At 42.2% G+C, this 26,585-nt stretch overlaps 1 protein-coding gene across 1 annotated transcript in view; it reads right to left on the bottom strand.

The window, feature by feature from the left end:
- The window catches only part of megf10 (multiple EGF-like-domains 10), a 162,562-nt gene that overhangs the window by 101,495 nt on the left and 34,482 nt on the right, over window positions 1–26,585 (bottom strand). Inside the window, exons 2-5 of the mRNA XM_052020066.1 lie at window positions 19,500–19,627; window positions 17,714–17,815; window positions 15,756–15,856; window positions 7,650–7,742 (exon numbers count right to left, since the gene is read on the bottom strand). Of these exons, the coding sequence (XP_051876026.1) occupies window positions 7,650–7,742; window positions 15,756–15,856; window positions 17,714–17,815; window positions 19,500–19,612 (409 nt within the window). The 5' untranslated portion in view covers window positions 19,613–19,627. The remainder of the gene's footprint in view (window positions 1–7,649; window positions 7,743–15,755; window positions 15,857–17,713; window positions 17,816–19,499; window positions 19,628–26,585) is intronic.

Genomic DNA, 26,585 nt, shown 5'->3' with positions numbered 1-26,585 from the left:
TCTGTACTAGGTCTTTGAAAGAACTCCCCAACTGGTCCCAATCCCATTGTTTTTTCTCCATGATTCCTTTCCAAGTACTTATCCATATTAAACAGGCTTCCACCACACTTAAAGGCAGATCAATATAAAATAGGGAAACGAAAGATGCTCTTCATTTCCAGTTCCTTTCTCAATTATCTAAAATGTGTGTGCTTTGCTTCCAACCCTCTGACGAGTAGAAATTGTTTCCCCTTACTTACTGTTAAAACCCTTTATAAATTTCAAACATCACCATTCAGCATTCCCAATTGCACTGTATCCCACCACAATGTATCCTGTGTCTCAGTTCCTTAAGCCAATTGTCATCCATATTAATGGAAGTAGCTCTGAAGCTGGAGTTACATACAGTCCAGAAACCGCTTGCGAAATAAGCCCAAGCAGACACAAATGGGAGGAAGGAGATTGCAGAAACTTTGACTCTTCTGTGTTTAATATTCCTCAAGCAAGTAATACTAATGTGGTTGGCATATGAACAGAGTTAGACTCTTAAATAGCATTTCCTCACTCAGACCAAGTCTTTATGAGAATGCAGGCAAGATCTGCAATAATCTATTAACATATTGACACATTGCAAAATCTATCGACAATCATGCAGCTGTTAGCTTGGAATTGGAGAACGCTAAGAGTCATACAGCATGGAAACAGGCCCTTTGGCCCAACACACCCATGCTGACTGTGTTGCCCAGTGAGCTAGTCCCATCTGCCCGCATTTGGCCCATAGCCCTCTGAAGCTTTCCTATCCATGTACTTATCTAGATGGCTTTTAAAACAATGCTAATATGCCCCCCTCAACCACCATTTCTGGCAGTTCATTCCAAATACACACCACCCTTTGGGTGAAGAAGCTGCCCTGATGTCCCTTTTAAATTTCTCACCTCTGATCTTAAATCTATGCCCTCTTATTTTTAGCACCCCCTCCCTGGGAAAAAGACTATGTGCCTTCACCTTGTCTATGCCCCTCATGATCTTGTATACCTCTCAGGTCACCCCCTAATCTCCTACGCTCGGGAATTAAGTCCTAGTCCACGCAACCTCTCCTTGTAACTCAGGCCCCCAAATCCAGGCAACACCCTTGTAAATATTTTCTGCACTCTTTCTAGTTTAATAACATCTTTGCTATAACAGGGTGACCAAAACTGTACACAATACTCCAAGTGAGGCCTCACTGACGTCTTGTACAGTTGCAATATAACTTCCCAACTCCTATACTCACTGCCCTGACTGATGAAAGCCAGTGTACCAAATGTCTTCTTCACCACCCTATCTACCTGTGACACCACTTTCAGTGAACTATGCACTTGCACTCCTAGGTCCCTCTGTTCCATTAACACTCCCCAGGGCCCTACCATTCACTGTACAAGTCCTACTTTGGTTTGACCTCCCCAAATGCAATACCTCACATTTAGTTGGATTGAAAGCCATTTGCCAATCCTCAGCCCACATACTCAGCTGATCAAGATCCCCCTGTAATTTTTTCATAAACCTTCTACCACTATCTGCAACACCACCTATTTTAGGTATCATCAGCCAACTTACTATCCTGCTTGTACATTCACATCCAAATCATTTATATAAATTACAAACAAAGTCCCAGCACCAACCCATGGCACACCACTAGATACAGGCCTCCAGTCTGAGGAACAACCCTCAACCATCATTCTTTTCTTCCTACCACTGAGCCAATTCTGAATCCAATCCATATTCTCCCCCTCCCTCCCCTCCCCCCCCCCCCCCCCCCCCCCCCCCCCCCCCCCCCCCCCCCCCCCCCCCCCCCCAGATCCCATGCAATGTGTCAATATGTTATAACAAGTTGTTAAGGAGATGCTATTAGCATGTTAACAGATTATTGCAGATCTTGCCTGCATTCTCACAAAGACTTGGTCTGAGTGAGGAAATGCTATTTCTAACTCTGTTCAAATGCCAACCACATTAGTATCACTTGCTTGAGGAATATTAAACACAGAAGTCAAAGTTTCTGCATCTCCTTCCTCCCATTTGTGTCTGCTTGGGCTTATTTTGCAACCATTACTGCGCTGTATGCATCTTCACCTTCCAGACTAGTCTGCCATGAGGGACCTAGTCAAAGGCCATGCTAAAGTCCATACAGACAACATCCACTTCCCTACCTTCGTCTACCCTCTTGATTACCTTCTTAAAGAACTCAAGAGATTTGTCAGACACTACTTCCCACACACAAAGCCGTGCTAACCGTCCCAAATCAGATCCTGTGTCTCCAGATGTTGGTAGATCCTGTCCCTCAGAATCCCCTCCAGCTATTTACCCACGACGGACATCAGACTCACCAACCTGTAATTTGCTGGCTTGGTTTTGCTACCCTTTTTAAACAATGGTACCACATTAGCCACTCTCCAGTCCTCCATAACCTCACCTGTGGCCAGAGATGAAGCAAAAATCCCTGCAAAGGCCTCCACAATTTCTCCTCTAACTTCCCACGAGGTCCGATACACTAGGTCAGGCCCTGGGGATTTATCCACCTTAATGCACTTTAAGGCCTCCAATACCTCCTCCGTGCTAAATTTGCATGTGGTCCAAGACAACAGCACTCACTTCCCCAGCTTCCACCGTTTTCTCCACAGTAAAAACTGAGGAGAAATATTCATTAAGAATCTCACCCATATCTGTTGGTTCCACACACAGACAGCCATGCTGACCTTTAAGGGGACCGATTCTCTCCCTAGTCACCCTTTCACTCCTAATACACCTATAGAATCTCCTGGGATTTTGCTTCACCTTGCCTGCTAGATCCTTCTCATATCCCCTTTTTCCCCTCCTAACCTCTTAAATGCATTCTTACACTTCTTGTAGTCATCAAGAGATTTGCGAGTTCCCAGTTGCTTATACGCAGTGTATGCCTCCCTCTTTCTTAACCAGAGTGTAAATAGGTCTCATAATTCAGGGTTCCAGAAACCTGCCAGCCTTGCCCTTCACCCTGACAGGAACCTGCAGGCCCTGAACTCTTGACATCACACTCTTAAAGGCCTCCCAATTGGCAGGCGCACTTTGCCCTGCAAAGGATCCCACCCAATCAACCACTGCAAGATCCCATCTAATGGCTCCAAAGTTTGCTTTGTCCCAGTTCAGGATCTTAACCTGTGAACCGGTCCTATCCTTCTCCATAAGGACTTTAAAACTACTTGAAGAGTCCATTCAGGCCCTCGAACATGTTCCGTAATTCAGTGAGAACTTGGTTAACGTGACCCATCTCTTTTGCCTGTTTTTGCCCCAGTTTCCAAATCGCACTTGGCTAGGGTGCATAGGGAGGGCAGGAGGAAAGTCTTAGCTCAGTATTTCTCTTACTATTAGCAGAACCTGATATTCTGGGCACACCCCACAGCCCTGAATTTTGCAACATTTCATGTTCTCACGGCTATTGTTTGTTTTCTAACCACCTCCATTAGTCCATCGACAGAATGACCTTGACAAGTTCTCCTCATGGCAACCCTGACTTCACAAATCACAGATGTTCCATAGAACAATACAGCACAATACAGGCCCTTCGACCCACCATGTTGTGCCAACCTTTAAACCACGCCTAAGACTATCTAACCCCTTCCTCCCACATATCCCCCTATTTTAAATTCTTCCATATGCTTATCTAACAGTCCCTTGAACTTGACCAACACACCAGCCTCCATCACCACCCCAGGCAGCGCATTCCATGCACCAACCACTCTCTGGGTGAAAAACCTCCCTCTGATATCTCCCTTGAACTTCCCACCCATTACTTTAAAGCCATGCCCTCTTGTATTGAGCATTGGTGCCCTGGGAAAGAGGCGCTGGCTGTCTACTCTATCTATTCCCCTTAATATTTTGTATACCTCTATCATGTCTCCCCTCATCCTCCTTCCCTCCAATGAGTAAAGCCCTAGCTCCTTTAGTCTCTCCTCGTAATCCATACTCTCTAATCCAGGCAGCATCCTGGTAAATCTCCTCTGCACCCTCTCCAACACCTCCACATCCTTCCTATAATGAGGCGACCAGAACTGGACACAGTACTCTAAGTGTGGTCTAACCAGAGTTTTGTAGAGCTGCATCATTACCTCGCGGCTCTTAAACTCAATCCCACGATTTATGAAAGCTAACATCCCATAAGCTTTCTTAACTACCCTATCCACCTGAGGCAACTTTCAGTGATCTGTGGATATGAACCCCCTGAACCCTCTGCTCCTCCACACTCCCTAGAATCCTGCCATTAACCTTATACTCCACCTTGGAGTTTGTCCTTGCAAAGTGTACCACCTCATACTTCTCCGGATTGAACTCCATCTGCCACTTCTCAGCCCAGCTCTGCATCCTATCAATATCCCTCTGTAAGCTTCGTCAGCCCTCTACACTATCCACAACACCACCGACCCCCCCCCCCCCCCCCCCCCCCCCCCCCCCCCCCCCCCCCCCCCCCCCCCCCCCCCCCCCCCCCCCCCCCCCCCCCCCCCCCCCCCCCCCCCACCCCCGCCTGCAAACTTGCTAACCCACCCTTCCACCCCCTCATCCAAGTCATTAATAAATATCACAAAAAGTGAGGCCCCAGAACCGATCCTTGTGGGACACCACTAGTCACAGCCCTCCAATCTGAATGCACTCCCTCCACCACAACCCTCTGCTTTCTACAGGCAAGCCAGTTCTGAATCCACACGGCCAAGCCTCCCTGGATCCCTTACGCTCTGACCTTCTGAGGGAGCCTACCGTGTGGAACCTTGTCAAATGCCTTATTAAAATCCATGTAGACCACATCTACTGCACTACCCTCATCAATCTTCCTGGTCACCTCCTCAAAGAACCCTATCGGGCTTGTGAGCAAGATCTTTCCTTCACAAAGTCATGCTGGCTGTCCCTAATCAGTTCATGGTTCTCTAAATGCTCATAGATCCTATCTCTTAGAATCCTTTCTAACAGCTTGTCCACCACAGACGCAAGGCTCACTGGTCTGTAATTCCCTGGACTATCCCTACTACCCTTTTTTGAATAAGGGGACAACATTTGCCACCCTCCAATCCTCCAGTACCATTCCCATGGACATCGAGGACTCGAAGATCCTATCCACCCCTCCCTTCTCTGCAACATAAAACAAACTAGTTTTCTCTCTCAGTTTTGACAAAGGATCTTTGACCTGAAACATTAACTATGTTGTTCTTTCCACAGATGCTGCCTGACCTGTTAAGTTTTTTTTCCAGTATTTTCTGCTTTTATTTCAATGTCTGTGATGTTATGTACCTGCCATTCAACAGAAAGCTGAAATCTAAACTTATGATACATCTGTAATGCAACACCTGGAACCAATAGCTGGAGCTTTGAATGTCATAGCAAATTCTATATCAAGTCATCCATTCTGGGAACATTTTGACTGTGGTTTCAAAGGGTATAGTCATTTTGATTCAGGTTGAGAAATGCGGTGCTCAATTTATCTAAACACAATCCCAAAGCATCAAAGCAAGAATTATAGGAGCAAAATTTGTCTTCTGTCCTATGCCATTATTGTGCAATGTTTTAACACATGGACTTCATTTAAACCAAATATTTTAGATAGATATCTTTATTAGTCACACGTACATCAAAACACACAATGAAATGCATCTTTTGCATAGTGTTCTGGGGGCAGCCCGCAAGTGTCGCCACGCTTCCGATGCCAACAGAGCATGCCCACAACTTCCTAACCCATACGTCTTTGGAATGTGGGAGGAAACTGGAGCACCCAGAGGAAACCCACGCAGACACAGGGAGAACGTACAAACTTCTTTCACCAAATTTGCATTATAGCATCACCAGTTTAGCACACATACAGAGTCATTTCAGTTAAATGCTTTAAAATAGAAAACCACCTGTAACTATCTCTAGCCCAAGGAGTGTTTAGGTAACTATTCAACGCTGAACCTTCAATATCATGCAGTAATAACGTAAAGGTCCTTTCATTGACTTTAAACTGGAAGAAATGCACTTTCCAAATAACCTGTAGATGCTTATCGGCACTTGCACTTAAAGCATACACTGCCCTGTCCCGTCCTTGGCAGAGTTGCATAGCTCAATTTGCTCAGTTAGATATAATCTTGCATCATGGGCAAATTTAATGGTGTGTTGGGAGTACAAGCTGATAATAGTTCAGTGAGGTCAGAGTTACTGGGACCTCAGTGACTTATGGACAGTCATTTGAAGAATGGAAAATTGAACAGAATAGTGACAGAGAAAATAAGGTGATTAGCAAGAAAGGAAAGAAAGTCTTGTATTTCTACAGTGCCTTTTATTTCCTTTCCAGAACATTCCAAAGGCTCAAGAGCAAATGAAGTGTTGCAACATCAAAAATGTGCATAGCAAACTCCCACAAACAACAGTGACCAGCCATTCTGCTTTTATGATATTGCTTCAGGAATAAATATTGACCAAGACATCAGAAAACCTCTACTGCCCTTCAGAGGCTTAGGATCTTCAATCTGAGAGAGCATACCCTGCTTAGCATCTTACTTTTAAGATGTGAACCAGAGATGAAAGTGCTAGCATCTAAGCCACTGCTGACACTTGCATTAAGTGAGAGAAGGGAGAAAAGGGCCCGAGAAAAGCAACAGGAAAGATACCACGTGATTTGTTATTTTTATTATCTCTAAGAATGATTTACCACCTGAGACATAACCAGTTCAGCTGTTCCCTTTTTGGACAAAAAGATTGATAGGCCTTGCATTACAAAGTTCCACTTGAAGTACTTATGCTCTAACTTACCAGGCATGGCATTCTGCAGCAACTTCAATGGTGAATTATGGCACAAATCCAGGGAGTTGTTTAAATACCAGGAGAGACTGAGAGCCACATACAGGTTCAGTACAGCAACCGATGGAAAGGCGTAAATTGGCCAGCAATTATGGAGATTCATGCCACACCACGTGATCTGACTATAATAAATCTCCGACAATCTGCTATCTGACCATTCAGAAATCCGATGGTTTGGCATCTGGATCACCAGTTAATGTTCGTCACACTCTGTTCCAACTGGCAGGGGCCCCAGTTCCCACCCTCTGTTCCGACGCACCAGGGTCCCAAGTTCCTTGTTCCCAAGCTCCCTTTGGATTTGAAGCAACAAACAATCTGATGGAGGAACTCAGCAGGTCCAGCAGCATCTGTGGGAGCAAATGAATTGTTGACGTTTCAGCTCAAAACCCTGCATCAGTCCTGAGTTCCTCCAGCAGTTTGTTTGTTGCTCCATATTCCAGCATCTGCAGCCTGATGTCCGTCTCATTTCAAACTTATTTGGTTCACTAGGAAATTTATTATAATACTGTGCAACATTTTGTTTTGAGAAAAGTTAAAAATATATTCGGTATTAATCGGATTAATACCCAAAAGTCTAGAAGATCAGCTAGTTCAGCATTAGAACATGCTGGATTATCACAGTTTATTATAATTTGTGCTGTAGTAACCACATGTGTTGTTAACACACCATTACCATTGCAGTTAGCATGCACCTGTTATTTACAAGCTCCATTCTATGCTTCAACATTGCAAAATTAAAGATCAGACTTGCATTGTTCATCAGAGAAGAGATCTTATTACTTTGGCAGCACTTAAATGAAAAGCCCCAAGATTGACACAAGCAGGTGAGATCTTACCGCTGGAACAGTTTGGACCTCCCCAGCCTGGTTCACACTGACAGGTATTGGGAGCGACACATCTTCCATGGACACATTTCTCAGCACAGTGAGCTGTTTGTGTGGGACATGAAATAAAAGGAGAGAGGAAAAAAAACTTGAAGTTAACAACTTGCAATAACAGCTGCTGCCTGTCAGCTCAGATCTGTGCTGATGCACAAGAACACGACTTGTTACTCCAAACACACGTCATGCAATGGCCTCCCACAACTTGTTTTGGTCTGAGGAGTCTCAGCTACAGAGTTTTGCACCCCAAATTCAGCATTTATAAATAATAATATTTAATGGGAGGTTTGGGGGGTGGTGGGGGAAGGAAAAGCAGATTTACATTCCTCGATACATCTCAAAGTATTTAACAGTCAGTGAAGTATTTTTGAAGTGAAGGCATTGTTGTAATGCAAGAATGGAAAGTTAATTTGGTTACAGAGAGGCAGAACAAAACTAAAAAAAGGGTGGGTGGAGGGAACGAAGGTAGCAAAGAAAGAAAGGTTGCAAGGAAGGAAGAAAAGGAGGAAGGAAAGAAAGGAACAAAAGAATGGAGAAATGAAAAGAAAGGAAAACGGGGAGGAAGAAAGTGATTGAATCGCAGCAATGTTACACGATATTACACAATGATCTATTTCAGTGCCAATAGTCGAGGGGTGAAAACTGGCCCTGGACTCTGGAGGATAACACCCTGCTCCCCAAATAGTGCCATAGTATCTCTTATGTCCACCTGAGAGAATAGACAGTGACCTGGTTTCTATGCCACCAGCAGTGGAGGTTCTCATTGGAGTGGAAGTACTCAATTTTCTGGAGTGGGATTTGAACTCACAATCTTAAATTACCCATTAGTTAAGCCACAAGGAGAGTAACATGATCTATACCAGTTCAGACCTTTGCCCTGATTCTTATTCGATGACACCGGGACTGAAAACACAGTCCAAGCTCGTGGCTCTGTTTATTAACTATGAAAATTCTGCTTCCAGTTCCTGCAACAAAAATACAACCTCATTTGGAACACAAGTCTGAGGACAAATTGATTTTGAGAACTTCTTCATAAAAGGATTTAAGTACTTGTGTGACGCCCTGCCAAATTTTGATCAAAAAGTTTAACTTGAATCAAATGCTGATGGTCTGTTAACCTATGCAAAGTTCCACAATTGCACAACTCCACAATCTATTAAGAATGACATTCTTACAAATTTTTAAAGCACTTAACTGAATGCTGTGGAGGTGCTGAATTACAAGCTCATTTTCACTCAGAACCTATTGTTAGTGAAATCCTGGCAGAAATGCTCACACTAACCATACTAAAGTAATAAAATAAATATAATAAAATTTATATGAAGATATTCTTCATTCAAAAGAAAGTATCACAAATCATTCCAGTGTTACACTCAGATGACCTCTCCTTATTTAACTTTAAGCACATCTTTCTTATTTCTTTGTCCCTCATGTTTATTCAGCTTCCTCTTAAATGCACCTCTGCGACTAGTCCCATTTGTGAGTTAAGGCGTGCAGGACCATGGTAGTCAAGTTACTGCACAAGAAGCAAAGAAACAACCCTAGTCATTTCAGTTTTCAGATCCAACCCAAGTATCTCAGGTCAATGACAGCAAATTAACTCAAAAGGAAATCAGCACATTCTAAGAACTAATCTTCCAGTAAACAACTGGATGATATTGCTCATATTTCAAAAGATGTGGTCCATGTTAGATTTGGCAAGTTCTTAGTTTTAGAATTTCTTAACTTTATTAAACACTTAAATGCTCTGGAATAATGAATTTTTCTGCTGACTGCCTGTTCCAAAGTGTGATAAGGTATGCCTGTATATTCACAATTCCAACAGACATAGAATTACAGAAGAGTTGCCTTCAGTGATGTACATACAAGTTTGGCCCAACATATATGGCTCGTGTTTTACCTTTTTAGTTTCATTTCAAATTTAGTTTCATTGGCTTCAGTATAACTAAATTTCAGAAGCCCAGCAACATACAGGCCACCCTAATAAGAACAGGTGATTTCTTGATGGTTTCATGGTCAGAAGCAACAGTATCAACAGGATTTAAATTCCCTTGATGCTGCAGTGAGATTTGAACTAGCGCCTTCAGATCATCAGCCTACATCTCAGACTAGTAACGTAACTACTCTGCTGCCCCAACATGGACTAATTACAAGGAGAAAGAAGTACCAGGGTGCCATGTCAAGCAGTCCATGCAGAGCAGAGATAAGCTGAAGGGAAGAGAGTGGGAGTGAATGGAGACGGAAGGAAAATGAATGGGATTTAACTCAAAAAGAAAGTCATGGATGGTGGTGAATGCCACAGGCATTTCTACTTTCCAACATAAGGAGAAAAGCACAAACCTAAAAGAGGCAGTGTGGTGTCAAAGTGCTTTACTTCTGAATCCAAACTCATTTATTTTGGTCCAGGTAGACGTGAGGTGGAGGAATGGGAGAGGTGATGACTGGGGACTTGAGGGATTTCAATGGGCCCTGCTTTCTTAAACTCATAAATCAGTGTGGCCACAGTATAACAATTACTAATTCACGGTAAATAAGGCCCTACAGCACAAACTTTGCATAGCCCACAATATTAATAAAATATATTTGTTAGACAAATATTAGGATCTCCAGTCTACAGAATTTACTTTTCATTGCTCAAAGTATCTCAGCATTTCCATGAATATTCTTCCTCACAGTACACACTAGGGTTGTCTTAGTAAAAGTTAGCAAACACTTCTAGTGTTGCAAATTCTAATGGGATGGTTCTGTGAAGAAATGAAGAATGTCACAATAAATTCATTGAATAATTTTGGAATAGTTGTCCATTAAGGAAGGATGTTAAGTTGCAATTCTTTGAAAAAGAGACCAAAGAAAAAGGAAAATATTACAAGCTCACTGCTGCCAATTACAAAAAAAAAATTTCTTGGTGTTAACAAAAATAGAAATAGCATAACATCATTTAGTTTTGACAATTAGATTAGATATGTTTGAAAAAGATTTGAGTTTTCAAAATGAAATCTTTAATAGAAACGTAGTTAGGAATATGAACATAATCGAAAATCATCACCACCAGCAAGATTTTTTTTCAATGGTTGATGCTCTCTCAAAAAGCCAGCAAGAATATATAAAGTAAATGCTCTCAAAACATCCTAGTTGAAATTTTCCTTTCATGCATTGACTGATTATCTGTGGGTGAGAGGGAAGGAAAATAAACTTGAAAAATGAGAAAAAGAAAACAGAATACAGAGATTGGGCACAATAACATGCCCAGAGAAGCAACAAGGAGAAAAAGATGGAGAAAACCCCATGAGAATAGATGACAAGCAAGGCAATGAGGTGACTACTGAAGAACTTTAAAATTGGTTTGGCAAAGGGGATAGAGAAGCTATGCAAGAGATCAAAAACATTTGCCATAGGTGCAAGATGGTTGGTAGCTCAGAAATCAAATAGTTAAGTGAAGAGAAACATCTTTACTTGAAGGGTAGTGAAAATATGGAGCTCACACTTGCAGGAAGTGGGTAAGCTAAATACCAGAGAAGCATACGAGGGGTAGCTGGATAACCTCACAAGACAGAGAGGACTGGAGGGATGTTAATTAGATGAGGTGACAAAGGGTGGGAGGAGGCTCACGTGGAGCAGTTACTGGCATTGACCGGCTGACCTGTTTCAAGATTGCAAATTCTAGGAAGAGTCATAACGAGATATGACATCGAACAGACCCTTCAAGGCCAGCAAGTCCATGCTGACAATCTAGCACATAGTCTTACACTAATCCCATCCTAACACAGCACAAACAAAATGCTGGAGGAACTCAGCACGTCAGGCAGCATCTATGGAGAGAAATAAACAGTCGACATTTCGGGTCGAGACCCATCATCAGGACTGGAAAGAAGGGGGGCAGAAACCGGAATAAGAAGGTTGGGGGAGGGGGTAGGAGTACATGCAGGCAGGTGAATTCAAGGCCTGTGAATCAGAGGGTGTCATTTATTGCATCCGGTGCTCCCAGCGTGGCCTCCTTTACATCGGCAAGACTGGGTGACCACTCCGTCGAGCACCTTTGTTCCATCCGCCACAGACACAAGGATCTCTTGGTGACCATCCACTTCAATTCCACATCCCACTCCCATCCCAATATCTCTATCCACAGCCTCCTCTATTGTCACTTTGAGGCCAGATGCAGGTTGAAGGAACATATTTCGCCTTGGTAGTCTCCAACCCGACAGCCTCAACATAGATTTCTCTAACTTCTGGTAACCCCTCCCCTCTTCCCCCCCCCCCCTCATTTTTTTCTCCTTTGTCTTCCCTCATTCCTGTGGCCCCTTTCCCCCACCCTCACGGCCTGCCTATCCCTTCCCCCACCCTCATGACCTGTACATTCCCCACCTCCTTCCCTTTATTCCATGATCCACTGCCCTCTTCTACTGGATTCCTCCTTCTTCAGCACTTTGCCTCTTCTACCTATCACCTTGCAGCTTCTTTCTCCCCCGTCCCCCACCCTCCTACCTTCCCCCTCTCACCTGGATTCATCTATCACCCAAATTCACCCATCACCCGTGTGCATGTACTCCTCCCCCGATCTTCATCTTGTGTGAGTTGCTCCAGATTTCAGCGTCTACAGAATCAGTGTCCCATCCTAACCCATTTTGTTCTCCCCACATTCCCATCAACTTCCCCTACACACAATTTACAGGGGCCAATTAACCTACCAACCTGCACGTCATTGGGACGAGGGAGGAAACCAGAGCACCCAGAGAAAACCCATGCAGTGACAGGGAGAAGATCTTACACAGGCAGCACCAGAGGTCAGGATCGAACCTGGGTCACTGGAGCTGCGAGGCAGTGGCTCTACTAGCTGCACCACTGCGCTGCCCCTTGAGACTGAGTCTAAATCAAAGATCTGGGCAAAATGTTCCTCTGCATACTAATGCAGCAAAAAAAGAAAGATTACATAGTGCCAGGGTGGGATGTGCCAGAGAACACAGTGCAATTCAGAGTGATTATTGCATGACTATACAGGAATATTAGTACAATAAACACTGGGATAAATGTCTCAGTTAAGAGGGTCCAAATATCACTGGGATCAAAACGAGTGAAGCTAGAATACTGAGCACTGAATATTTGAAGCTTTGTGGTCAGTTATTATTCATATGACAACAATAAAAAAACATTTCAAACTAAAGTGTTATTGAAAATGAATTACCATCTATAATCAGCAGCCAGAAACAAAAATCAAGGGTTATGGTCACCAGGATCACATGTGATAATCGCTTTGTGCTTTACTGTAACTTTTGATCACAAACATACCGGGACATGGAGTGAAACAAAGGCTGCAATGTTCTACCAATTTCATGGTATGAGATGTTAAGCACATCATGTAAAAGGCAAAGGTCCAAAGGGCGGTGAATCATATGGAGATAGCTTCAAGCTATCACACATCTTTAATCATTTGTAGAAAGAGCAATATAGCTCAGAGCAAGTCCATTCAGCCAATGGTGCCTGTGCTGCTGCTTTGAAAGGGCTCTCCCACTACCTTCTTGCTCTTCCAAGTATTTATCCAATTCCATTTTGAAAGCTGCTATTGAATCTGTATCCATCACCTGATCAGTCAGTGCATTCCAAATCACGACAACACATGCTGTAAGGAAATTCATCCCCATCCCTCCTCTGTTTTTACTCCGTCTGACAAACTTGTCCCTTCTGGAATGTTTACTCTGCCTTTGAAATCCTCTCCTAAACAATGACATATGGTGGGGGGGTGGCGGTGAATTCAGCCTGTTACGCCTGGGCTGGCTCTTCCCTTACCTACTCTTTACCATTCCCACCAAAAGTGCCTTGCTTTCATCTATTTATTGAATTCACCAGATCTAATGAAAACAGCCCCAATTTGGTTCCATGCTCCACCTTCCTTTCCTATCAGATTCCATCATCTGCAGCCCTTTGTTGCCTCCCAGCCTCTGTCGCTATTTCGACCCTTCCATCCACTATCTGTCAATCACCCCTCCTCACCCATCACTTGCCCCACCCTTTTGTATGGGCCATCTCCCCTGTACTCTTCCAGTCCAGCTGCAGGGTCTCAACCCGAAACGCTGACTGTCCATTTCCCTCCATAGATCCTGCCGAACCCATTGAGTTCCTCCAGCAGTTTATTTGTTGCCCCAATTTTAAACTCATTTTCACATTTGCACTTCCCCAAGTTAGCCTGTGCTTTTCCTACAACCTGCTTCCTGCAGTTTGAAGTACTAACGCACTCCTTTTTCTTTCTTTGACTTTATGTCAGGTCACTACCATTTTCCCAACTTTTACATTTCATGCAAAACACATCCAGCGAACCAATAATGGTCACAAAAGAGCTGAAGGGAAATAAATCAATCTGGGTGCTTGCTGCTTTATCAGCTGGTCAAAAGTATTTCCTTTTCTAATTAATCACTCGTCAAGCCTGACAGAAAATAATCAGCTCACATATTGATGTAGTTTCGATTCGCCCAAACACTACAGCTCTGTGGTGATGCAGAGCAGAATGCATGTGAAAGCTACACTGCTGTAGGAAACTGCAAAACTCAGAGGGCAGGGAAGCCCGTCACCCAGAATAAATAGTGTAATATGGAGAGAACAGCCATTTCCTTGATTATAATAAAAACCTAATCATCAATACTATTAAATTAAGTGACAGAGTTGCCTTTCCATCCTGCCTCCCAGTACCTCAGGATCCAAAGGTCTTCAAAAGGTGCTGAAGCACTTTTGAAGCAGAGTCTTTGTTACAAGGCACAGAAGTCTATGGACCTAATGCAGGTAAATGGGATTAGTTTAGATGGGTACAACATCAATAAGGACATTCTGGACTGAAGGGCCTGTTTCCGTGCCGTACAACTCTTATGACAAATAGAAAACACAGCAGTCATTTTGTACTTAAGACCATTAGATATAGGAGTAGAATTAGGCCATTCAGCTCATCGAGTCTGTTCCACCATTCAATCATGGCTGATTCTTTTCAGCCTCAATTTCCTGCCTTCCCCCCATAACCCTTAGCCCCCTTACCAATCAAGAACCTATCAATCTCTGCCTTAAATACACCCAATGACATGGCCTCCACACTCCTCTGTGGCAACGAATTCTACAGATTCACCACCCTTGGCTGAAGATTTCAGATAGCAAGATCTCAGATAATAACGACAGAATCATCATTCTTGTAGTATCGGGTGTGATATAAACATGGTCACTACACAAGGAGAACTGCTGAGATAGTGGCAGTGTTATCTTTACATCCATTTATCAGAACTTGATTTAATGCCCCATTTGAAAGGCAGCACCTCCCCACAGTGCAGCATTCCTAAGTTTTTATGTTCAATTTCCTGGAGAGAGATATGCATGCACATCCTTCTGGCTTAGGTGAGATTGCTCCATGGAAAGGCGAACTATTTTGATATGGATATTAAAATATAAATGCAACTCAACCAATTGTTCGGTGTTAAAATAGTAGGAACTGTGTTCTGTGACTGTTAAACTGTAGCCATGGAAATGTTCTGACTTCAGTAAAAGTTCAGAACTTTCTTCTCAATATGGATATGATTCCATCAAACTCAATCTGAAACAGACTGCACTGTATTTCACTTGGACTTCATGATCAGAATTCTGTATTTCCATATTTCCTAACAATATAGAGTGTGGCAATTTCAGCCCATTGAGTCCACATATGGGATAGAATTATGCTTGACCTGACAGTCTATTTTCCCACCATTCCCATCAACTCACCCCAGATTCTACCAACATTAGTGGCAATTTACAATGGCCAAATATCCTACCAACCTGCACGTCTTTGGATGTGGGAGGAAACCCATGTGGTTACAGGGAGAACGTGCAAACTCCACACAGACAGCACAGACGTTAGGATTGAACCTGGCTCACTGGAGCTGTGAGGCAGCAGCTCTACCAGCTGCACCACTGATGCTCTCAATTCAGAGTAGGTGATGCAAAGAGAGGAGAAAATGGACACATCTGTTTTCATCCTGTTATGGGTCTCACACTGATCAGCAGGGAGTCTGAAAAAGAATCACCCCAAATTGCTTGCAAATAAAAACAACTTACGGACACAGATCTCAGAACTTTCATAAAATCCCGGACAGCACTGAGAACGACGACGGTACATAGTTTTCTCCCCACGTCTATACGCTGTACGATAACTTATTCTGAAAGACAAAACCCAGGGTTACTGCCTTATGCACAGTGGGAGATCAGTCACTTGTCTTGTGGGTCATGAGCTACAACACAATGGAAGGAGAATCAAAATAAGCTTTAAGTGACCCAAAAATGTAATTTATTGGTGAAGACTATGGGCTGAATCACATTGGATCTCGTCCACCCCTAACTCTAGCTGTGAGAAGCAGACCAGAGCTGTGATTAGGCCTCAGGATGCAGAACACCGAGGCCCCCACCCCAAACACTCGGACATCTTTCCCCAGGAGCCAAGGCTGACACATACCTTCCCTCAAAGCTGTTAATACTAAGAAACAGTTTAAAAACCTACGATTGCTGGAGGGATGAAAATAATAAATATTTTTAAAATTCCTAAAATGAAAAAGTTAATTGAAAGACATTAAAAACATTGAAGTGAATAAAAATATAAATAACTTGCCTGATACTATTTCATCTCCAAGCCGAGAGTCTGCATTAAAATGAATGGTGTACTTGACCCCATGCTAGGTCTGAATGCCATTGGATGAGAGAAATGGATTCCCAACCCTGGCATCTCTCATTCAGTTTGGTATGGACTCTGTGCGAGTCCAGCACTTATCTAGGACTGACTGAACTGTGGTCTCTCCCCATCAGAACTGCTGGCCACAGCCTGCACATACTTTTTTTTTTAAAAAACCTTTCAGAAGTATATTTTATTCATAAAATTCACAATATAGTGCACATTACATGATAACTTTCACAATAAAAGACAAAGCATACAAGATCTATATTACATTGGCATGACATTATTTTTTCCTTGCATACTGCATGAATGAAAAATTCAAGGATCCTCAGGCCAATGTTTTAATGTCTAGACAATGCTTTCAATTACGAATAACATTGAGAGTTAAATTCTCCAAATGCAAATTCCCCTTCCACATTTGCAGGCACTTTAGAGTTAACATGATCAAAGCTCACTCAGAGCTCAAATTCATAATTATCACCTTGCATCTACAGTAGCTGTTTAATTCAGAGCAATGAAATTCAGGAAGTATAAACTGGCCTTTGATAATTATCATGCTGGTATCATTGCACTCACTCAAAGAGTTTACGGATACTAGAGTTGTATTCTCTGCAACTTAGACAGTTAAGGATGATGAGGTTTTATTTGCAGAATATTACAGAGAAATAATTAGGTAGAAGGAACCATTTTCATCGGTTGGGGAGTCTTGGACTGGGTACAAAGTCTGAAAATGTCTTTCGGAAATTAAGTTATGAAACATTTCCATTCACAGGGAGTGGTAGACATTTGCAACTGCCAATAGTTAGGTCAAGTTTTAATTTTAAAACTGAATTGTTTTTTTGTTTAAATTAAAGATATTAAGGGCTATGGGAAAAGCGTATGGAGTTAGATCACAGATTAACTATGATCCCAGGAATGGTACAGGCTCAAGGGGCTGGATGGAATGAAGAGAAAACAAGGGCTTAGGGTTTTGAAGATTAGGGTTTGAAGGTTCTTTGAACAATCAGTTGATGACTTGGCTGTCCATTTGACAAGAGAAACTCAAGAGAAATTATCAGCATCACTAGTTAGCATTCTCCAGCTTAAATTCCTCACACATTGACAAATGGACTTGTCTGCTGCCAAAAAATATTGGAAATTCATGGATGACTTCATACAGGAATAAATGAGATTTTTTTTTTATTAAGTTCAACTGGAACAGGAAATCTATGAATGAAATTTATTTTTCACTCGTTACAATATCAAAGGTGCCATAGTCAAGCCAAATCTGAAGAAAATTATTAATTTTTGTATAGAAAATCTTGTACTTTATTTCTGACATTATGAGAGGTGTTGAATTATACCTTACCTGTGCCGAGTGCATTTAAACCAGTTCAGAATATCGGTGCAGCTAGTATAGTAAATCTGATCATATGGGTGGGCATAGGATTCTTGGACAGTCACCGAATAGCTTGGAAAGACAAGATTGTGTTACTTGAAACATAATGATAAATTCACAATCATTGACACAATCCATTGTAATGCAAAGTCTTCAAATACTTCTTATGTGGTTTTCCAATGAACAGTTCTGGTGAGTCAATATGTTCTCTAGTTCAAAAGCTGATGTACCATTGGGGTTTTCCACCCGTTCTGTTTGATTATACACGAATATGTTGCATTACCCATAAACAATGAATATTCAGTTTTTATTTCTGATGGGCACATTAATAAATGTAGCAAGTCCTCATTATTCAGGAGGCACGGGGCATGGACTTCTCACTGAGCACAAACAGCAGATACCACTGGGTGCTGACCATGACACTGAGGCTACATTGACACATAGCTGTCAACCTCTCCATTGATATAACAACTTCTGCATCGGTTTTCAGCTTGTCACAACAAACTGAAACATACAAGCGCTCTAAACCTTAATTCTGGCCTGTACCTAACCATGTTCCTGACTTCTGGTGCTCCCTCATCTAACTCTGACCATACAACTGGCCCACACTCTAGACTCTGACGCCAGCCTGCAAACCTACCCACGTCCTTGACCCTTGGTGTTCCCAGGCCCAACTCCAACCCCAACTGCAGAACCAGTCTGCACTTTGGACCCTGACCCCATCCACAAACAAATCCATGTTCCTGACCCTTGGCGCTCCCAAACCTTAACCCAACTGCCAAAGTAGAAAAAAAAACAGCCACACTGACCACAACCTGTCCATATCCCTGTCTCCCAGTGTTCCCAGAACTGACCCCAACCGCTCATTTGGGCCACACACTACACCCCAATTCCAACCGCAAACCTAACCACATTCCCAATCCCCCAGCGATCCAACCCTGATCCCAGCTCCATCCTCATGACCAGCCCAAACTCTGGACCTCAACTCCGGCTGCAAATCTACTCATGTTTCTGACCCTGGTGCTTCCGACTCCAAGCCCAGCTTCAACCACACACCAACACTACCAGTGATACACTGCCAACCCAGCTGGTATGTAAAGCAATAGACAATGTAGATGGATGCACCACCATTATCGAGAAGGGCATGAGCAACAGACATACGGTATGGGAGCACCACCAACCAAGCCCCACAACACACTGATTTGGAAATATATCACTGTTCTGATGTTGGGTGAACAAAATCCTGTAATTCCCTACCTACCTAGCTGCACTGGGAGCATCTTCACTACACAGATGGAATAGAATTGGGAGCTGGCTCACCACTATCTACTTGATGACAATTAGAAACTTATTAAATCCTGGCATTGTCAATTGTGCGCACACCACAGATGAATTTATATATAAAATAAGCACAGGAAACAAAGTTGATTTGCTTCCTGTTGGTGTCGATAGACTATACTTGATCAGAAAAGGAATTAAAGGAAAAATTGCAGATGCTGGAAATTTGAAATGAAAACAAAAATGCTGGAAATATTCAATAGGTCAAGCAGCGTCTGTGGAGACAGAAACAGAGCCAATGTGTCAGGTTGATGACCTTTCATCAAAATTCTGATGCTACTATCATCAATCCGCTGCATTAACTTCTATTTCTCTCTTCAGATACAGCCTGACTTGCAGAGTATTTTCTGTTTTTATTTCAGAAAATGAATGAGTTGGCCAAACGAAGACATCCCTTGCTGAAGTAAGGCAGGCTTACCTCTCCCAATGGCTGCAGACATTTGGATCCTCGAGATTCAGCAATACCACACTGTGCCAGAGACACCATGACAAAGTGATAATGAGGGAAGCTTGACACGATGGGCCTCTCATCCTCAGAAGCCAAGCCTGTTTATTTTTAAAAAAAATTTGACTGTTTATAACACAGCAAAAACAGCTCAAGTGGACAAACATGGCGAGTAGTACAAATCCTTACACAGCAGACACAGCTGTAAAACTAATAATACCACAGCTCTATCAACAGTATAAAGGGCCACAGTTCAGATCAGGAAGCAGATACTCTTTGGAATATCTCAAGGTGCAAGGCATCATAAAGGCCTCCTCCCATGTCCTTCAGCAACAATGCTTTCTCAACTGCAAGTGGTTGAGAATGCAAGCCCAGAGCCAGAGGCTAAGTGAACGGTGGGACCAATCAAAATCAAAAGAACCCCAGGTGCTGGAGATCTGAAATATAAACAGAAAGTGCTGAAAGTACTCACCAGGTCAGGTAGCATCTGTGGAGAGAGATACAGCATTAACATTTCAGGTCTAAGACCCTTCATCAGAACAGGGACCAGTGGTCTCGATCTTGATGAACTACCAAGTACAAAGGAATGAAAAGAAATCAGAGGCATAATTGAGAATAAAAACTGATGAATTAGAGTCAAAACAGGTACAGAAAAGATAAAAAAAAAATTGGATGAAGCGAAAATAGCAATCGAAAGGGAAAATAATTGTAAATCTGACATTTTTAAAAACCTCTAAGAATGACGTGGGACAATTTAAATTTTTCCCTTTCCGCCCCAGAGAACTTAATTGATCAAGTTCACTTGATGAGTTTGCTAACTTAGTGCCCTGATTACATTTGCTGGTAATGTAACCAACAAACATGCAAATTCAGGAAATGGTACAAATGTTGGGGAGCCATTTGAGTAAAGCAAATCAGTTGAGGATCAAGTTCTGGAGATTTCACTACACATTTTCTATCTCTTCACCCTGAACTTGTTGGCTGAATTGTTCATTAATAGCAGTGCACTTCATTACTTTGTCAATATTGTTTCAACAAGATCTGGCCCACCTTGTCCAAACGTTGCTTCTAGTGTTTTCATTGAGAGGACGTTGATACAGGAATTCTTGTTTGGTTTCCTGCGTCCATTGCCTCTCAGAGTCCTGCTGGAAGCAGCAGTTTCACTGGCAAAACCCATTCATCCTGGGCTTATTCCTTGGCAAGAAACACTTAGCTAATCTCCCAATCAAGAGCCCACTACCTCCTCAGCATGGCAGTACTCTAGTTGCCACCCCAGTGGTGTTGAGTCACCAATGACCAGCCTTCCCTGATCCCAGAGATACACCCAAATTGTGTTGCAGATTTTTCAACTCTTTAGTTTACTGAAATAGCTTGCAAATATTTGAGATAAATTTTCCTTATAAAATTAAACATTCAAAACACCAAAGAAAACATTTTACAAGGCATTCTTTATTCTCTTATTTTGTGGTTCCTCTCGTGTATTCAGTATGGAAGAGTTGGGAATTATTAATCATAAACCATGAAAGCAATGATCCTGTGGTTTATAAGAGTATTAGGTGTTATTGCTTTTAGATCTGAGATTGACAAACGATTTAAAAACCTCTCCCTAAAAGTTTAAAGTGTTTTTCTGAAATCTGACAGGATTGCTCTGTGGCTGAAAATATTCCTTTGTAAGTTGGAGAGAAGATACTGAGTGATCAAAGGAATTTTCAACTTAAAGATTCAATTAGAGAAGCCCTTCCTACAATTACAAACTAAAAATAAATATTTTATAAATCTACTCATTTTCTTTTTATAAGCCAAGTTGCTTTAACCAGTTGTCAGATCAACCCCAAGTTCTCTCTGGTGTTGGAACTACAAAGTTATTAATGTGTTAGAATGCAATCAAATGCCTACTACAACATCACCCCAGTAATATTCTCTCTCAGAAGACACAAGAGACTGCAGATGCTGGAATCTGGAGCAACAAACAATCTGCTGGAGGAACTCAGCAGGTCAAGCAGCATCTGTGGGAGGAAGGCAATTGTCAAAGATTTGGGTTGAAACCCTGCATCAGGACTGAGTGGAGAGGTGAGATGGTCAGTATAAAGAGAAGGAAAATAGTGAAACATGAGTCCGAGGTGATTGGTGCAGCTGATGGAGAGAGATAAACAGGAACACAGAAGGCTACCAATGCTGGACTCTGAGAAGTAAAAGGAGGTGATAATGGGAACCATTAGGGGAGCGGTGAAGCAGAGATGGAACCAGAAACAGATAGGGAGGAGGGTGGGGGAGCTTGTGGATGAACTGTGTGTGTAGTGGGGTGGATGGAACTGCAGCGGAGGGGGTGGGGTTGAGGGAAAGGCGACAAAAATGGGAGGTGGAGGAGGATTGGAAGGAGAGTGTGGGGAGGGAGAGGGGAAAGGAACCCACCAGAGGGAGAGTTACCTAAAGTGGAAAACTCAAAGTGTTCATGCCGTTGGGTTGAAGACTACCCAGGTAGAATAAGAGGTGTTGTTCCTCTATTCCTTCTCAGTTTCTTTTTTAAAAACAATTGCCACCTCCAACCTTATAACCCTTCAAGATGCAAGTGTTCCTCTGACTCAGGCATCTTGGAAGTCAGGGTTCTACATCTCTTCACTTTTTCTGCATGCACCTTCCATAACAAGGCCCCAAGTTCTGGAATGCAACAAAAAAAAACACACATGCTGGAAATCTGAAACAAAAACAGAAAATGATGAGTAAAAGCAGGTCAAGCATCAACTGTTGAGAAAGAAACAGGGTTAATGTTTCGGGTCAATGACCCATCTCCAGTTCTAATAATGTGAGGGGAACAAGTACATTTTAAGTTGCAGAGGAGGAGAAGGATTGGAGAGATACTTATTCCAAAAGAGACCCCAGTAAGCTTGAGGAACAACACCTCATTGTCCATCTGGGCATACTGCAGCTCTCGGGATTTAATAATGAATTAAATAATTTCAGATTACCAGCCTTTCCTGTTTGTGCCAGAATTGACCAGTTCTGATGTATGGTGATCCACCTGTAACATTAACTCAGTTTTTTCTCTCTCCACAGATGCTGTCTGCTTTGCCGAGTATTACCATCATTCTCTCTTATTTCAGATTTTCATCAGTAGCCGTGTTCTGCGTGTCACATTCCTGGTATGTTTTTCTTGCTTTTCTCTCTGCTACCCCGATTTACACATTCTCCAGTCACATCAGCCATCACTAACAGGCATGTTAACTGGACAATCTTGGTCTCCACACTACCACGGACATTCCCTTTGTTCTCTCCATCGCTCCCTATTTCTACAATGTAGCAATGACTAGTTTTGCACTTTTCCATTTCTAATAATAGGATCATCAACCTGAAACATTAAGTGTTTTTCTCTCTGCAGATGTTGCCCTACTTGTAATGTATTGCCAGCATTTTCTGTCTTAATTCCCAAACTCCGGAATTCCCTGCCTAAATCTTTCCACTTTCCTCTATTTGCTTAAGATGCTCTTTAACATTAACCAATAGACCAAAGGCAATGCAAGACTAGGCTAGACAATCTGGCCTTATGAGAAAATTAAAGAAAATATCTAACCGAAACAAATTTTCCACCAAGATATGGACAATTAGTTCCATATATGTATTCATTTTTCCCCAATGAATTCTATAGTGCATTATAAATAGTTTTATCCATTACAGTTTGATCTATGTGGTTTTCATTTTTAGTTGGACACATCTGATACATGGGAGTTCATAAAAAATAAAGTTGACGAGTCTGTAAAAATGCAAATGAATTAAGTATTCTTCATAAATAAATTCCAGTGCGAGTTTAAAACTTTTTTTAAATGATCTCCTCACATCATTGAGTAGCATAAGATGACTGAGTTATGTATGGAGTTGCACAAGAGAATTTATAATAATTACTAAAAGTAGATGCCAAACTAATCTATTTTTGCATCTATAAAATTTGTACTTCCTGCACATCAGTCACGTATCGCTGCTTCAAAGTGTTTCTCTGTTATTGATGCAAAATATTCTTCATAAAAAAATGGCAGGAAACAGTCATTTTGAGCTCATTTTAAAATAATTAACTTAGACTCAGGTAATTTCCCTCAAAGGCTGCTTCATTAATCTCAGTTAACAGCCAGTTATCATTATCTAGAGCTGGTTACTTTGGCTATTCCACCCAGGAGTGGTCTTTAAACAAATGAGGGCAAGTTAAACACAACTTCAGCAGCAGCTGGGCACTATCGTACCATCAACCAGAGTTTGAAGCATACCATGGGAGATGGTATGTTTCTCAGTTTCTGATGTCTTCCAGGTCAGGAAAGAATTCGCATGATTGCCAAAACAGGGTAAAACATCACAGAAACTTGAGTGGAAATTTCTGCACCCACAAAGCCCTTCAAGACCCTCAGATCAATGTAATAAGGGTGGAGAATTTCAACCAACTGCACTGGTTCTTTGAGGGTTTGTTTCTCCAAGACACATGTGCCAGGCATGTTTAAGATAGTTTACACATACAAGTGTTAAACTAAACAGGAAATTGAATATATTTAACACAGATTCAATAGGTGTTTGCGCAGGGTTTGGAGTTAGTGCAGGATAGTGGTGCTGAGGGAAGAGATGAGCCATGATGTCATTGAATGGTGAAATACCCACAGGGGGGTCAAAAATGGCCTACTCCCGTGTGTATTCTTATACAGTGACCTCACAAGTCCCTCCCAGAATAAAGTTTTAGCTAATTCTTCAGATGGTCACTGTGATAAGAGACGGGATCTACATCATATAGTAAGAGTGCATTGTGAAACTACCCTCCACTTACTGTATTTTGGTGGAGAAGAGTTCCTACTTTTCACAAGAGATTTTATCTACGATGGTGCACGGAGACCTCTAAGTGATCTGTGATGAGTAACAGACTGAGCTACAAGACTTACAGATGCAATACCTACCTCCAACTCACAGGGGGACTCAACAATGTCAAAACTTCTCATGTACTAGGAAATCTAAATGATTAAGCTCTGAAGCACGAAGTTAATGATTATGATGATGAAGTAGTAATTATAACGCTTCTTAAAGCACCTTCCCTGCCTCCATTTATCATGGGAACCACCCGAGAGCAGGTAAATCGTGCTCACTGCTCCCCTATGCCAATGAACTTAATTACAATTGCACCAAATAGTCTATTAAGTAGAGGCATAAGAGACTGCAGATGCTGGAATCTGGAGCAGCTGCTGGATCGAGCAGCATCTGTGGGTGATCCGATGCAGGGACTCGACCTGAAACTTCGACAATTCCTTCCACTCCCTACAGATACTGCTCGACCTGCTGAGTTTAGTAGTGTGCTTTTTCTTTGCAACCTATTGAGTATATGCTCGCAGGCAGGGAAATGAGCTTTGCACCTTATTAAGAAGTAATTAAGCACAATTAAATGTTCAACAAGGAAATGAGCATCTCAGAGCAGTGCTCACTCCTTTAATCTTTTTCCTGTGCCCCCTGAAAAGCTGGAGACAAGAGACTGCAGATACTGGAATCCAGAGCAACAAACAAGTTCCGGAGGAACTCAACAGGTCAAGCAGCTTCTGTGAAGGGAAATGGACAGTCAGTGTCTCAGGTTGAGACCTTCATCTAGACTGAAATCCAGATGAAGGGTCTCAACCCGAAACATTGACTGTCCATTTCCCTCCACAGATGCTGCCTGACCCACTGAGTTCCTCCATCATCTTGTTTGTTGCTCCTGAAAAGCTGACCAAGCTATTCTACTCTCCCTCTGCCTCACCCCCTCCCACAATGATAAACATAGCAATTCATTTATCTCAATCCAACCATCTTTTGGTGTCCACTTAATAGATCATCACCCAATTTTAATATAAATTTATATCCCATTTTAACCAGATCCCATATCCCCCATCTCATCAGAAATGTTGTGTCTGATGGTAACAAAAGTGTGGATGAAGGTTCCAACAGCAGATGGCCTGAGAGAGGAGCAGAGATGGGTGAAGTTATACTACTGTTGATGTTACTAATGCAAAGAGATTAAAACAAGATTACAGTACGGTACAGCACGGTAGGGTAGCGGTTAGCGCGACGCTATTACAGCGCCAGCGATCGGGGTTCGATTCCCGTCGCTCTCTGTAAGGAGTTTGTACGTTCTCCCGCGTCTGCGTGGGTTTCCTCCGGGTGCTCCGGTTTCCTCCCACATTGCAAAGACGTACGGGTAGGTTAATTTGGGTTTAAAATGGGCGGCGCAGACTCGTCAGGCTGGAAGGGCCTGTTACCACGCTGTAAAATAAAAATTTAAAAAAATAACAAATAGCTGATCTTGGGATATATAAAACAAAATCATACTCCGATTTAAATCTCATTGAAACCATATTTAATTCTGAAAATGCTGACAAAGAAGGTTATAGCTGTTGTGTTTGACCTCTCTTTTACAAATACTGACTAATCTGATATTGCTTCCAGCAATTTTTTGTTTTTGCATCAGATTACCACCATTTGCAACTATTCTTAACTGCAAATTTAATTTCAAATGGGTACTCAAAAGCTTGTGACCTAAGGAAATATTCAGCTTGCATATGTTGTAATTTTAAAATTATCATTCTTGTTTACAGGCCTATGCATGACCTAGCCCCTTGCTATTTTGGTAATCTGCTCCAGTCCATCTACAAGATCTCTTTACTTAAATTCCACACTCCTGAACATCCCCAATTTTACCACTGGCTGCATGAATCACAAGGTTTAAAATCAACTCCTGCGCAGAGTTGGATTTTGAGTGTGCAGAGTTTGCATGTTCCTGCCAGGACTAAAGGCAAAGTTAACAGACATAGGGAACCTTGGTTTTCAAGGGATATTGGCGATCTAGTTAAGAAAAAGAGAAAGGTGTATAGCAGGCATAGGCAACTAGGCACAAATGAGGTACCTGAAGAGTATAGAAATAATAAACCAATACCAAAAGTAAGAAAATACTAAAGGAGGAAATCAGGAAGGCAAAAAGACGACATGAGGTTGCTCCGGCAGATAATGTGAAGGTAAACCCGAAGGGTTTCTACAAGTATGTGAAGAGTAAAAGGATAGTAAGGGACA

The sequence above is a fragment of the Pristis pectinata genome, chromosome 7 (genome assembly GCF_009764475.1).
Source record: "Pristis pectinata isolate sPriPec2 chromosome 7, sPriPec2.1.pri, whole genome shotgun sequence".
Lineage (NCBI taxonomy): Eukaryota > Metazoa > Chordata > Chondrichthyes > Rhinopristiformes > Pristidae > Pristis > Pristis pectinata.
Note: the sequence above shows the minus strand (reverse complement) of the source record. Positions and strands in the feature narration are given on the sequence as shown.